Source organism: Danio rerio, chromosome 1, assembly GCF_052040795.2.
Source record: "Danio rerio strain M-AB ecotype USA chromosome 1, GRCz13ab, whole genome shotgun sequence".
Lineage (NCBI taxonomy): Eukaryota > Metazoa > Chordata > Actinopteri > Cypriniformes > Danionidae > Danio > Danio rerio.
In genome coordinates, this window is record NC_141021.1 from 8,333,282 (window position 1) to 8,347,487 (window position 14,206).

The window sequence follows — 14,206 nt, forward strand, 5'->3', positions numbered from 1 at the left end:
AGAAACGTTCGCGGGACTACGTTTTCAGAATGAGCTGAGGTTGGGTAAAAAATATAAATCCTAAATAAAAAAAATAAAAATCTACACTGGATCAAATTTAAAAAAAAATCATAAAATAAATAAATAAAGGTCTATATAGTCAACAATATTTTTACTTCATGTGAATGTCATTTTTATCTTGACTACAATAAATATATTTTAGAGATCAAGGAGATTCAATTTCAAGTATGCAATTTGGGGCACACTGAATAGCACCATTAAGAGAATCAAACCTCACATTGCAGCTAATTATCATGCCAAGATGAAATGTTTCTGCTCTGGAGCGTGCCGTTTGCGGTGGAAATTTCATAATCAAAGATTAGCATGCATAATGTTTGAAATGACTTCTGATTTACTAAATAACTTAGCAATGAGCATCCTAAAGTAGAACCAGAATACAACCGCTGTTTTAGCTCTCTGTCGTGGTGTTAATTATGTTGCAGTTCGCTTTGTGTTGATCTAATATACCGGCGCTATCGTTATCTGGTGCATTGCAGTCTTACAGAGTGATAAAATGAGGTGTGAAGGATTTAGATAATGTGTAAATTCTCTTTGAGTTGGCTTGGCGGCAGTGGATAGATCAGGGTGCAGTTGGCAGTGTCAGGTAGAGATGTAATGAATAGCCTGATTAGCTCTTTGGCAGGGACGCTCATGCAGATGGTAGGCACACTTTCCTCTGCCCTCCCCGTTCTCTCTTTTTCGACTCCAGGATCTCTCATTAATCAGTGTAATTACCAGACAAAGAAAACATATTAGGACATTTAACCCTTGTGTTCTGCTAATTTCTCATAAACGGCATGACCCACGTTCAGTAATCTCACCTGTGCCTCTATATTTGACTTTTGTGTTCGCCGGGGATTGTTTCTTGATATTGATCTGATTTGTGTTGCACAGGTCAGAGATGACTGTAATACTTTATAGTTTTTAATATATAGGTTTGCTGTTTTTCTTAACCCTTTAGCCTGAAGTATGGGTTTTCAATGTCTAACTCTGTAAGCATTCCCTCCTAAAGAAACAAATCCCCTTAAGTTTTTAACTGGGTTTCTGTAAAACTGGCTTGTAAGTCAATTTTCATGCTGGAACTCTGAGATTTGCTTGCATGTTTGCAATGACTCATAGCAAATATCATGGAATTTTAAATGGTCACTTTCACAACACTGTGTCAGCACAGCAGTATGCGATGAAACATATTGTTTCCATGTCAAAAAAGTTTTAGTCCTAACGATCCGCTTTTGCAACGATTTATCAAAATATTTTTTAAAAATATTTTTTCAGTATGTTTTCCCATGTTGTTATGACATTTTTTAATGTGTTATGCGGTTAAGCATTTTATAATGTGTTATCTTTTTTTATTCATTTATTTTCTTTTCCCTTTATTAATCCGGGGTCGCCACAGCGGAATGAACCGCCAACTTTTCCAGCACGTTTTATCCAGCTGCAACCCATCTCTGGGAAACATCCACACACACTTACTCACACTCATACACTACGGACAGTTTAGCCTACCCAATTCACCTGTACCGCATGTCTTTGGACTGTAGGGGAAACCAGAGCACCTGGAGGAAACCCACGCGAACGCAGGGAGAACATGCAAACTACACAAAGAAACGCCAACTGAATGTTGAATGTGTGTGTGCTATTGAATCTACAAGCGATATATGGAGGAATTGGAATTTCTTTGGGAAGAATAAAGTCGCATTGACAGTCTCAACGCATTCAGATTCTTCAAAGGTCGTTCTGACAGAATGGTTAACTGTAAACAGAGGGAGCACAGCGTAACCGCCAACTTTACAGGACATATTGTATTCCCTTCAGTGCTTTTGAGTTTCATCACCTCTGTGTGAGAGAGAGGTCTGTCTTTAAAGGGCATCACACCAGAGACACACACACACACCTGAAAACACTCAGGAATCTGCCGGATTGCTGCTGTCTTTTGTACCTGTGTCACTGTTGTAACACAATTCTTGTGTTAATTTAAAAAAAAAACAACAAAAAAAAACTTGCAGTTTTTTTGCAAACTCATTTTCCAATCCCAGACTGAGCTGCATGGTGTTTCTGGTGGTTTCAAGGGCATCGATGCAGAGTTGCATTGGAGTTTCTGGAATGTTGTTTTGCTGGTGAGTATTGCTGAGTTGCTAGTTTGTTTCCATTTGGCCAATGATGCCAAGTTTATGTCTGTGTTTCTTCAATTCTAGTTTGGAGTGTCCCCAGTTGGTACACACTGACAGTTTGCAATAATAACCTGTACTGTAGCCTACATATATTTATTTTCCCCATCACAAGTTTGCCGTTAAAATAAAATTGTGTACCATTTCCCACAAAAAAAAAAGTTTTTAATGAACTTTTATTGTTTTTTAATTGCATTGTGGAGTCACTGTCATGATTTTTTTTCAAGTTATCAATAATAACAACAGTAATTTTATAAAGTTTATGGATTTATATATATATATAAGTATATATATATATAAATATATATATATATATATATATATATATATATATATATATATATATATATATATATATACAAATATACAAATATGTAATGTCTGAAAAGGGGTTTTGAAAGGTGTTTTGACAGTTCAGAGCCACCGTACAAGTGAAAAGCTAAATACAGATGGTATAATTTACTTTGGAAAATGTGGCATACTTTTTTCTTTTCTATTTTCACCCTTTTTTAAGTAAATCAAATCATATCTTCAAGTTAAATCAAACATATATTTTAAGTTGTACTGAAAACCTTTGAGGGTTTTGCATATGCATTTGATGATGCTTTAATGGAATGAAACTGTGAAATATTTATTAAATTAATTCAGTTTTGGAGATTAAATTCATTGATGTCCTCATATTACAGTGAAGCTGTTACATGAAAGAAAAAAAAAAAAACAAGCATCTTACTGTACCATTCATATTTTCATTGCACACTGAGCAGCAAGCTATTGAACATTGAACAAAACAACATTTATTTCATATACAGATTTTTTTAAATCACATGCGCTCTGTCAGCAGTAAAGGTCAGGCCCCTTGAGATCAATCCAAAATGGATCTGTGTGTTAATCCTGATCTCTGTTGACAGGTGTCTTGAAATGGGCATGAGTGGCGTCGGTGGCAGATTATCTGTGCCAGCCTCACACCCGCGGCTGCCACATCCTGCATATGGAGAGTCAACTGTGCCAGGTTTGACACCCTGCCATAATTGAACTGCTCTCAACCCAGAGTAAACCCCCAGAGCCTGTGTGTTTCCTCTTCACATCTAGCTCTTCTTCTCCAAAATATACTGTTTGAGCTATTTGTTTAAGAACTGTTCATAGTAATATAATACAGTGATTATTAAAATAAATAAAGAGTGTTCAATACACTTCAGCCATCAAAGGAATTCAAATTTAAACCTATGGTTACAAAATGATCTAGGTGCAAAGTCTAAAGCGCATGGCGCCAAAGCATTAAGTGCATTTCCCAATCTGCTATTTTAAGAATGCAAACATATGCTCTGCACCGCAACGAATGGTCTAACAGGGTTGTGCTTATTCTCTTAATGAGTTATGAGTATGTTTTAAGCATAACATAGATTAAACCAATCAGAGTCTCATCTCACATTCCATTTAAGAGTCAGTTGCGTCACGCCATGACGCATATGCTATTTACATGGCGGACTTTGTAAGTGAAAAAACTGAATGTTTACTATCGAGAAAACAGTTAAACAGAGCATCTGCAGTGCGAGGATAAAGAATGAGCCTCCTTCATTCAGCCTCTTTACTGTCTCTTTACTTGACTTTTACTCTTTATTTCTTTACTTTCATGGATAAGGACATGGTGGAAACTCACTCCAGCGGACATCCATTCACCTACATATTTAGTTTAGTTTGTTAAGCTCAAAGATTTGTTTCAAAACTATTTCTAAATTCAGTTTTAATCTCCAGCAATAAATAAACAATTGATAATGTACATACAGTTGTATATACTATGTATATACAGTTGAAGTATAGATTTTCCAAATTATGTTAACAGAGCAAATTAACAGAGCAAGGAAATTTTCACAGTATGTCTTATAATATTTTTTTTCTTCTGGTGAAAGTCTTATTTGTTTTATTTCGGCTTGAATGAAAGCAGTTTTTAATTTAAAAAAAAATCCATTTTAAGGTCAAAATTATCAGCCACTTTAAGCTATTTTTATTTATTCGATAGACGCCTAATTACCCTAGCCTGCCTAGTTAACCTAATTAACCTAGTTAAGCCTTTAAATGTCACTTTAAGCTGTATAAAAGTGTCTTGAAATATCTAGTTAAATATTATTGACTGTCATCATGGCAAAGATAAAATAAATCAGTTATTAGAAATGAGTTATTAAAACTATTATGTTTAGAAATGTGTTGAAAAAGTCTTCTCTTCGTTAAACAGAAATGGGGGAAAAAATAAACGGGGTAAAATAATTCAGGGGGCTAATAATTCTGACTTCAACCAAATATATATATATATATATAACTTCTCTCAGTCATCTTTTAATCAAGCAAGTTTCTTGTGTCAGCCCAATGATTGTTTGGTGACATCACAGATCAAAGCGAGAGGTGGCAGTAACGCACCAAAAAGTTGGTTGTCGACCACCATGAAACAGGAAGAAGAAGAAATCATCATTCTCGCCATCATATGGCTTTACTTTCATCGGCTAGACACCAGCCTAACAGCTCCGTGAATGTCAGTGCCGTCACTTGATCCGCGATCAGTAAATGTAGCTTGTGTGGATTCTACTCCGCTACTTGCTTGAAATAATAGCTTCGCTACAGAAACGATATTTGATTTAGAAAATAGCAATGCTACCGCCACGCTACTGAGAAATATAGTTAAACTTGCTACTACCTAACACTGCTAATAGATACTGTATTCATAAAGCTAACAGAACTAAAACTAATATCTAAAAAATCCCAATCTTCACAGGACCTTTAAAACCTAAAATAAATGTCTCCACTGACAATACCTTATTTTATCAAGTGAAATCTGGTTTAGTAGCACAAATAAAGGTTAATATTTCCTGTTAGAGCCATTTATGGGTTGCAATTTTCTTTTGCACCACTAGAGGGTGTATATCGTATTTATGCTCTCCTAACGACGAGCTGAGGGGTATAGAAGAAGGTCAAACTAACTTTTTGACCGGCATGGCTGTGAGAACGGGTTTATATTTGTTTTGATGTTTACTTTTTAATTTTGTCAAAATGGACAATGAATGGATTGGAATATCTAACTTTATTTGCAAAGGTATGGACATTTCACTTTTTTGTTGAACCGTTCAAGCAACAAACGCGTCAGAACCAACGACCAAAATATGCGCATCTACATTTCCAAAATAAGTGTTTTTCCCACTGCATGGCTCTTAAATCCAGATTCTTCCTTCATACTCAGACTGATTCCTTCAGAATCAGACTCATTCTTCCTTCCTTCATTCATTCCTTTCTTTCTTTGTTCAGTCTTTATTTCTTTCTTTTTTTTCTTTGTCTTTCTTTATCAATCTAAGTATTGCAGTTAGCTGTGACAATATGTTTGAAGAGAGTGAATTGTGAATGCTAACACACACACACACACACACACACACACACACACACACACACACACACACACACACACACACACATTCACACACACAGCAGGCTCATAGCCAGAGGGCAATATTTCACCCTCTTGATCTGCTTTCTGTTCTCGTAGCAAATAAAGTTTACCACTAAGATTGCTTCCCGTTTCCATGGCTTGCATCCACGCACCGTGCGCTCTCCACCGATCTGTGTAAGTACCAGTGGCTTTGAATTACTTTGCTTTGAGAAGTGATGGTGTCTTTTGAAAGCTCTTTCATTCTTTCGCCCAGCAGAAATGTGGAGGAGCGAAGGCAAGAGGTGAGACAATCTTTTCAATGGAACGTTCAGCCAGAGAAATTTTTAGGGAAGAGGATTCGAGACAGCTGTTTCTTTACTCGTGTAGGGCCGTGTAATTGATTTCTCTTTTTAAGCCTTTCCTCGGAGAGCATTATGTTACAAAAGCCTTCTGTCACAGTTGTAAAGGAGTATTTTACGCTTTGCTGTGTGCCACCACAATAACAAGCAATGCTGCTGGATTTAGAAAGCTGTTGCTCATAGGGCAAGCGCAGGCCAGCGGAGCACAACAGGACGAGCTGCAGATCTGGAAAAGTGCAGCAGGGCTGTAGTTCAGGATGTGAGTTTTACACTGGTTCAAATTACACATTAGGAAGATATAACCCACGGCTTATGCAAGATAAACAGACTTTCTGAAATCCACACTGTCTCAGAGATGACACTGTTTTGCTGTTTGCAAGTCGTTTTCTCAGCTGGTGCAGACAAAACCTTTCCTGGGCCTGTGAAATTGGCAACGCAGGCTCATTTGGGGATTCTTGCTCAGGGCTACAGCATTTATGTGCCCTGGCATACGTCAGGCTGCACGTTTAGTCAACATTCTCTCGGTTACAGTTGGTCCAAAATGCAGCCGCCAGATTAATAACAGTAACTAAGAAAAGATGTCATATCTCCCCTGTCCTTGCCTCATTGCACTGGCTTCTTATATAATTCAGAGTTGATTTTAAAGTTCTTCTTTTCACTTATAAAGCATTGCACAATTCTGCCCCGGCCTATGTCATTGAACTTATTAGGCCTTATACAGCTTGTAGACCGTTTAGATCCCATGAACAGTTTCTTTTGTCTGTCCCTCGGTCTCGCTTCAAATCAAAAGGTGATCAAGCTTTCTGTGTTGCGGCCCCAAGGCGCTGGAACAGTCTCCCTCTGAACATCAGGATTTCTCCTTTATTGGATGCTTTTAAATCTAATTTAAATTTAAAGTGATCTATATATATACACAGTTGAAGTCAGAATTATTAGCCCCCTTCACATTTTTTTTCTTCTTTTTAAAATATTTTCTAAATGGTGTTTAACAGAGTAAGGGAATTTTCACAGTATGTCTGATAATATTTTTTTCTTCTGGAAAAAGTCGTATTTGTTTTATTTCAGCTAGAATAAAAGCAGTTTTAAATTTTTTGAACACCATTTTAGGGACAAAATTATTAGCCCCTTTAAGCTATATTTTTTCTCGATAGTCTACAGAACAAACCATCATTATACAATAACTTGCCTACTGTAATTACCCTAACCTGCCTAGTTACCTTAATTAACCTGTAAGCCTTGCCTTGCATACACACAATTCTATATCTCCATATGGTCTTCATATCCGGGACCAGGCCATATCCTGAGCTGCTGCTCCGCTGGTGGTCATGGGGGAGTGGAGAGCATGAGACTTATTCCAGTGACGCTCCAGCGACAGACGAGTCTTCGGTGAGGCCAGCTTCCAGCCTCCACCGCTGAGACTGCAGCTCTGCACAAGACTTTTGGCCAGCGGAGAAATTAAAATGGTCGTGGCGAACTGAGTCTGGTTTCTCTCAAGTTTTTTTTCTTCACTCTCTTAGCGGTGAAGTTTTTTTTTCCCTCTCCGCTGTCGCCACTGGCTTGCATGGTTCAGTATCGGCAGAGCCATGCATCGATGAATTTGCTCTTCAGTGTTTGGACTCTCAGTAATGATTTTAAACCACACTGAACTGAGCTAAACTGAACTGAACTTAAACACTAAAAACTGAACTATCCTGATTCAGTTACTATGACCATTTATGTGAAGCTGCTTCGACACAATCTACATTGTAAAAGCGCTATACAAATAAAGCTGAATTGAATTGAATTGAATTCATATTTATTTTTATAGCGCTTCTCCATTGGAGAGTATTTTTTACTGTGTACGCACATTTACAGCTTTGTTCATACGCAATGTTTTAGTATGAATTCAACGGAAGTCTTTGTACATGATGCCCCCGATCTTAACTTCACACAGAAATAGCAACGCGTGTGCCATGACATCACTTTGTTGCAGAGATGCTATTGGTTAAATGCCGGCAAAGTAGAACATGAAAGCAGCTTGAAGCGGAAAGCACGAGTATGTCTGCGGTCTGGAGGTATTATAAAGTAGATTATGGCAACATTGCCACAGCAAACTGTGAGATATGTAAACTTGGGATTGCAAGAGATGGAAAAAAGACTATATTTAACACAACAAACCTGGTAAGGGACCTCAAAAATAATAAATAAAATAAGGAACATACTGGATATGTTTCTTCGCTCTTCTTTATTCCTTTTATTTATTATAGAAGTATTGGATCTGGTTTCGATATCTGTATATACTCAAAATCAAATGACTCACACTCGAGGGCAAAAAAAAACCTGATTGGGACATCCCTAGCTTTAACACACATATTGCAAAATCAAAGTTGTGAATCGCAAAAACACTCCGTAAGCCACTCAAAATGGCATTAAAAATCACAACCATGACCAAGATTTACCAGTTGTAAATGCTGTAAAAGGAAGTTCTAAGCATCCTTCCGGAAGACGCTGGTCGTTATGCAGCATTGAAGAAAAAGGTCTATAAAATCAATGTGACAGGGTGGTATAATGCTGCTGAGACAAGCTATACTGCTGACCGCTTGCTTTTGTATGGTTGGCTATTCAGGTGAGATAAGTTTGCTCGGGTTTGAGTCCAGAGACGGATGGTAAACCAGGGTAAACAAAAATAACCCCCCTCCCAAAAAAGCAGTGTGAAATAGTGGTAAAAGCACATGGTCATGATGCCCTTTTTTTTTGTAAGAGTGTGATGTACAAAACTGATAAAAAATAAAATTAACTACAGTAAGTCAGAATTTGCCAGGGTTATGAAAATTTCAGGCTTGACTGTATTTACAATTGTGTCTCCAGTACTTGTGTTCCGCCATCAAGTTGCTTTTGATTGCAAGAATGTGTTGACATTGTCCATTATCTCCACTATTTATCCTCTCAAATAAGCTATTGTCTGTCTCTTTTCCTCTAACAAAGGCTCATTACTATCTCTGGCTGTCTCTGAGCCTGGAGGGAGACCCTGATAGAGTCTGAATGAAGCCCTGAGGAAGAGACAGGCATGTTAGCATGGCATCTAATTGATTCTGACTGACCTTTCTCGGGTCTGTGGAGAACTAGAGCTCGGCTAAGGACGTTCAGGTGATTTAATGCACTTGCATTGATAAGTGCAATATAATCAGAATGAAGGTCTTTCCTGCATTACCTTAAAGGGATTTATTTATTTATTTATTTACTCATTTATTTATTTATTTATTTATTTATTTATTTATTTATTTATTTATTTTTGAAAACATAATTTGATTGAAACATTTTTTTAGTTTTCTCTTTTTATGTTTTAATCAAATTGTATTTGTTAATAATAATAATAAGAATAAGAATAATAATAACAATAATAGTAATAATAATACATTATTATTATTATTATTATTATTATTATTATTATTATTATTATTATTATTGCTATTATTATTGTTATTATTAATAATACTAGTTATTGATTATTATTATTATTATTATTATTATTATTATTATTATTATTATTATTGTTAGTATTTATTTTTTATTAGTAGTAGTATTATTATCGTTGTCGTCGACATCGTCATTGTTTTTGTTTATTATTATTATTATTATTATTATTATTATTATTATTATTATTATTATTATTTTACTTAACTACGATCAAACAATTGTCGAATTATTGTGATAACCAGTAATAAATAGTAGGAGGTCACTATTCACACATATATATATATATATATATATATATATATATATATATATATATATATATATATATATATATATATATATATATATATTTTTTTTTTTTTTTTTTTTGGGAAAGTATTTAAATATTTTTTTCTACTTCATATTCTGAATTTTATCTGCAAACAACAGAGGAGAACAATTACTGTTGCATTATTAATATTGGTTTCATAAGACACATTTACTACTGTCACATAGTAAGACATCAACACCAAACAATCCAGTCCAATCAGCGATCCAATCAGTCGCATTGTCTTTCAGATTCTGTGGCTGTTTGAAACTATTAGATCTAAATTGTGTTGTAATACTTTGAATGCCTCTTATGTGAATGAGTATGAGTTCTCCCTTTGGGTGAATAGAATAATTAATAGAAAGGCTCTTAGCGCTTTAATTACAGCACACATCTGCCAGCTCCACATCTGGTGTGGTTGCCATAGCCCCAAACAATGTGTGTACTTATATTAAACACTAAAGGGAGGTAGAAGTGGGTCACGTCTGTGGCATTTTTCTTCTTTTTTTTTTCTCTCATGGCCTTCTTGAATCTAAATGGTGGACACAATTTTAACCTTCAGTTTCGAAAAGGGCTATAGTTGCTAAACAATTGTCTTTTATGGATTTACAGAGCCTAGCTTGGTCATTTCCAAGCCTGTTGTGTTCATGGACAAGCAGTAGGTCGTTTACTGGAGTACAACTAGAGTTGAACCAATTGAGAGATTGTTTTTTTTTTAATTAATTGATTAATTCATTCATTTATTTATTTATTTTTGCTCCAAACTTCCAAACTTGGTATTTTGCCATTTTTTTCTTTATTTAGTTGGTCCAAACTTGTGAAACACAATGCATTTTTAAAGTACTAAATATGTAAATGTAGATTTAAAATGAAAGTTTACCCACAAATGAAAATTGTGTCATTGTTTACTGGACTCACCGTTGCAACCCAGGCCTTATTATGGATATGTACCCCTGTATACATTTCTATAGAGTGCGAAATATGTCTCAGGAGATGTGTTTTTTTGTTTTCGCGAATCCACCAGAGGTCGCTGTCAACTGACTGACTGACAAACCGATTCGCCCACATACCTGCTTCCATAAACCCAACCGATAGTATTTTCAAAAGCACAGATTGACCCGCACACCCACTTCTCTAAACTCGATACTAAACCCAATAGTGTTTTCAAAGCACAGATTCACCCTTGTGGCAGTCTGATTTTTACCACGTTTTCAGATCTTACCACATTCTAACCCTGTTATCTACTTGTGTATTTTATTTTTGGATCTTTTGTTTATGTCTTACCTGCTTTCTGGAACCTTTATTCGCTGGACTCAAACCATCATCGTGGGGACATTGGATTTTGTTTGGAAATGAAAATTTCCAACGTCAAAGTCCAACCTAAATACAGCCAAATATCAACATCTAATCATGTTACACCTTGACGTTGTGTGGACGTTACCACTATGACATCTATCAGACGTTGGATTTTGGTTGTTTTTGGCAAATTGGAACTTTTTGATTCAGTGGTTAATTCGTATGAATTCCTATGATCTCATTTGTACAATTTAGTACGATTTGCTTATCCCCCAATGACGGTTGGGTTTAGGGGGCGGGGTTGGGTGCCACTCCTCCTTTTTAAAATTATCAATTTTTGTACCACTGAACTCATACAAATTTGTACAAATTAGCCACTAAACTGACAAAATGTAAAATAGTTATGTTTCTTCTTGAGATCAGGCTGGTATTTTAAACAATTTCTTAGAGTGAATGTAACTTTATATGTGATAATAAACAGTTAACATTTTAATATAAGGCAGTAGATAACAGCGTGAAATGTTTCTGCAGGCACAGGATGTTAACATGATGTCATAATGACGTTGTACCCCAACATCGTGGGGGCATTGAATTCTGTTTGGAAATGAAAATCGAGTTGACGTCAGAACCCAACGTCAGGCTCATGTCAATGTCCAAACTAAAATCAACCAATTATTAACATCTAATCATGTTACACCTTGACGTTGTGTAGACGTTACCACCATGACATCTATCAGACGTTGGATTTTGGTCATTTTCCAACACAGCCAAAAATCAGCCAAATATCAATGTAATTTGACGTTGTGATTGGAGGTCAAATTAATGTTGTACTTAGATGCTGTCCAGACATTTAATTTTAGTCGTTACCACTATGACATCTATTACATGTTGGATTTTGGTCACTTTCTAACACAATCTAAAGTCAACCAAATATCAACGTAATTTGACGTCATCATTTGACGTCAAAATAATGTTGTCCTTAGACACTGTCTAGACATATAATGTTGGTCGTTACAACTATGACATCAATCAGATGAACGATTTTGGTCACTTTCTAACACAACCTAAAATCAACTAAATATCAACGTAATTTGACATCATTATTGGACGTCAAAGTAATGTTGTTCTTAGACACTGTCTTAACATTAAGTTTGGTTGTTACCACTATGACATCTATCAGACGTTGGATTTTGGTCACTTTCAAACAAAAACAAAAATCAACGTACTTTGACATGGTTATACATCAAAATAACATTGCCCTGTCTAGACATTGAATTTTGGTCACCTGACATCATGACCTAAATCTAATCTAATAAGAACATCTTATGATGTTGTGTGCCTTATGGGGCTTAAACTAAAGTGTTATTGTCAAAGCTGGAAACCTGTATCCAGTGACTTCCATCGTATTTGTATTCCATCGTATTTTCTTACTCAGGAAGTCAATGGCTACAGGATTTTAGCTTTCTTTAGAATATCTCATTTTGTAATCAACCAAACAAAGAAACTTAAACAGATTTAAAAAGCACTCGAGGGAGAGTAAATAGTGAGTAAAATGTCATCTTCATTCACATTAAATAAAACACTGTATAGATAAGTCTTGTGTTTGGGCACTTTTCATTGTACCTCAAATTTAGGCAATTGCTTGTAGCATGATATCTATCTGAAACTAGAGTAAACATCTATTATTAATGTACTAGACATGGTCTTCAGTCAGCTAGAAATACAAAAATACTTACACATTTCAGAAATCTAGCTGTTTAGTGACCGAGGTAATGTAGGTCTCCAGCATCCACTTAGAGAAAATGTAGCCCATTTGTGATATGACAAGTAAACAGCCCTCATGCAGGCCACAAATCTATGAAATCCAACAGAAAGCAGGGCAATGTGAAGTTTGTTGTTCAGGATGTGATTTCACGATGTCTATATATTTTACACTAGCAGCCTTTGCTATGAGTCGCATGAGGCTCTTATACCTGAGATACATCTGCTTGCTTTGTTTATACCCTATTTCTGTGTTATGGAGTGTTTATTTCTTTTTCCTCAAAATATTCTTCGTTTACATGTCTTAATACACTCTCAGAAATCACTGGGGCAGTACCTTTTCAAAAGGTACATATTTGTACCTGAAGGGTCCATAATGGTACCTTAAAGGTACTTTTTAGGTACAATCGGGTACTAATATGTATCTTTTAAAAAGGTACTGCCCCAGTGACAGCTCCTGTACCTTTATCTCTGAAAGTGTATGCGCTATGTCGCATTAAAATACTATGGCGAAGGAGGCGAGGGAAAGTAAATAAACCACTTCGAAAGCAGAAAATTTGGTGCTTGTGAGTTTGCTGGACAGTCTTTTACTGACACTAAAAAAGGTACATCACTACCTGTTTCACTACTAGGGAGAAATGCTCTAAAACTCCTCTGCGTCCACCCCTCTCCCTAAATTTCTACATTTGACCCGCTGGCATGTTCGTGAGGTAACTTTTCCCCTCCTCCAGGCTGTTAAAGCGATACTTGTGGATCCAGACATGAGCGTGCCTGTGGTGCAAGTTTTCTCCACTGCGTCTATTATGGATTACCTGTGATAACCACATATTATGCACATATAGAGTAGACTGTAACTGCGGCTGTTCTTCCCGCATCACTCATCAGTGAACAACGCTTTCATTTTTAGAGCCAATCGCAGCCCTTTTTGTTGAGTGGGTGAAGACAATGACCAATCATAGGAGTGTAAGACCTCACTTGTCAGTGCTCAAAAAGCAGGCAGGGTAATATTTATGTATGTATGGGAGTCTTTTTCATGCGTCTTAGATGCAATTGGAAAAAAAAGAATTACTCATGTCTCATCACAAAGGAGCAAACAAAACTGACATTAAGCCTACAGTCCTTGCACAACTTGCAGTTTTATCTGTTATCTCTTTCTCTTTCTATAGTACTCAATTTAAACATGAGGTTTTGGAAACCAGAATTAAATTTAGCAGGAACGGTCAGGTCGGTTAGAAAACCGTTCTAAGCGGGTAGCAGACGAACAAAGGCTGAATGTACGGCGGGAGCGGTCAGGTGCAAAATAAAATCTTGCCGGAGCGGACACATCCAGATCTCTACCCCTAGCTGGCAAATTCAATGAAAGTTTCATGTTAAAATATTTATTGAGTAAGCCTAACGACAATCTTGTCAA

At 36.2% G+C, this 14,206-nt stretch overlaps 1 protein-coding gene across 12 annotated transcripts in view; it reads left to right on the plus strand.

Annotated features, from left to right (window-relative positions):
• Nucleotides 1–14,206, plus strand: part of LOC147846669 (uncharacterized) — a 188,318-nt gene that overhangs the window by 129,278 nt on the left and 44,834 nt on the right. For 3 of the 12 annotated variants that reach the window (XR_015476141.1, XR_015476139.1, XR_015476142.1), the window contains exons 1-3: nucleotides 5,170–5,289; nucleotides 5,734–5,811; nucleotides 5,891–5,918. The exons of 2 other annotated variants lie outside the window; for them this stretch is intronic. Coding sequence is in view for 2 of the 10 variants with exons in the window: in XM_087236659.1 (XP_087092785.1) it covers nucleotides 5,254–5,289; nucleotides 5,734–5,811; nucleotides 5,894–5,918; nucleotides 7,268–7,365 (237 nt within the window). In the remaining 8 variants the exon portion in view is untranslated. Of the gene's footprint in view, nucleotides 1–1,670; nucleotides 2,157–3,115; nucleotides 3,217–5,169; nucleotides 5,290–5,733; nucleotides 5,812–5,890; nucleotides 6,657–7,267; nucleotides 8,148–8,939; nucleotides 9,102–14,206 lie in introns of those variants that run through there. 7 more of the 12 variants (XR_015476135.1, XR_015476133.1, XM_087236660.1 and 4 more) reach the window with 6 other exon arrangements.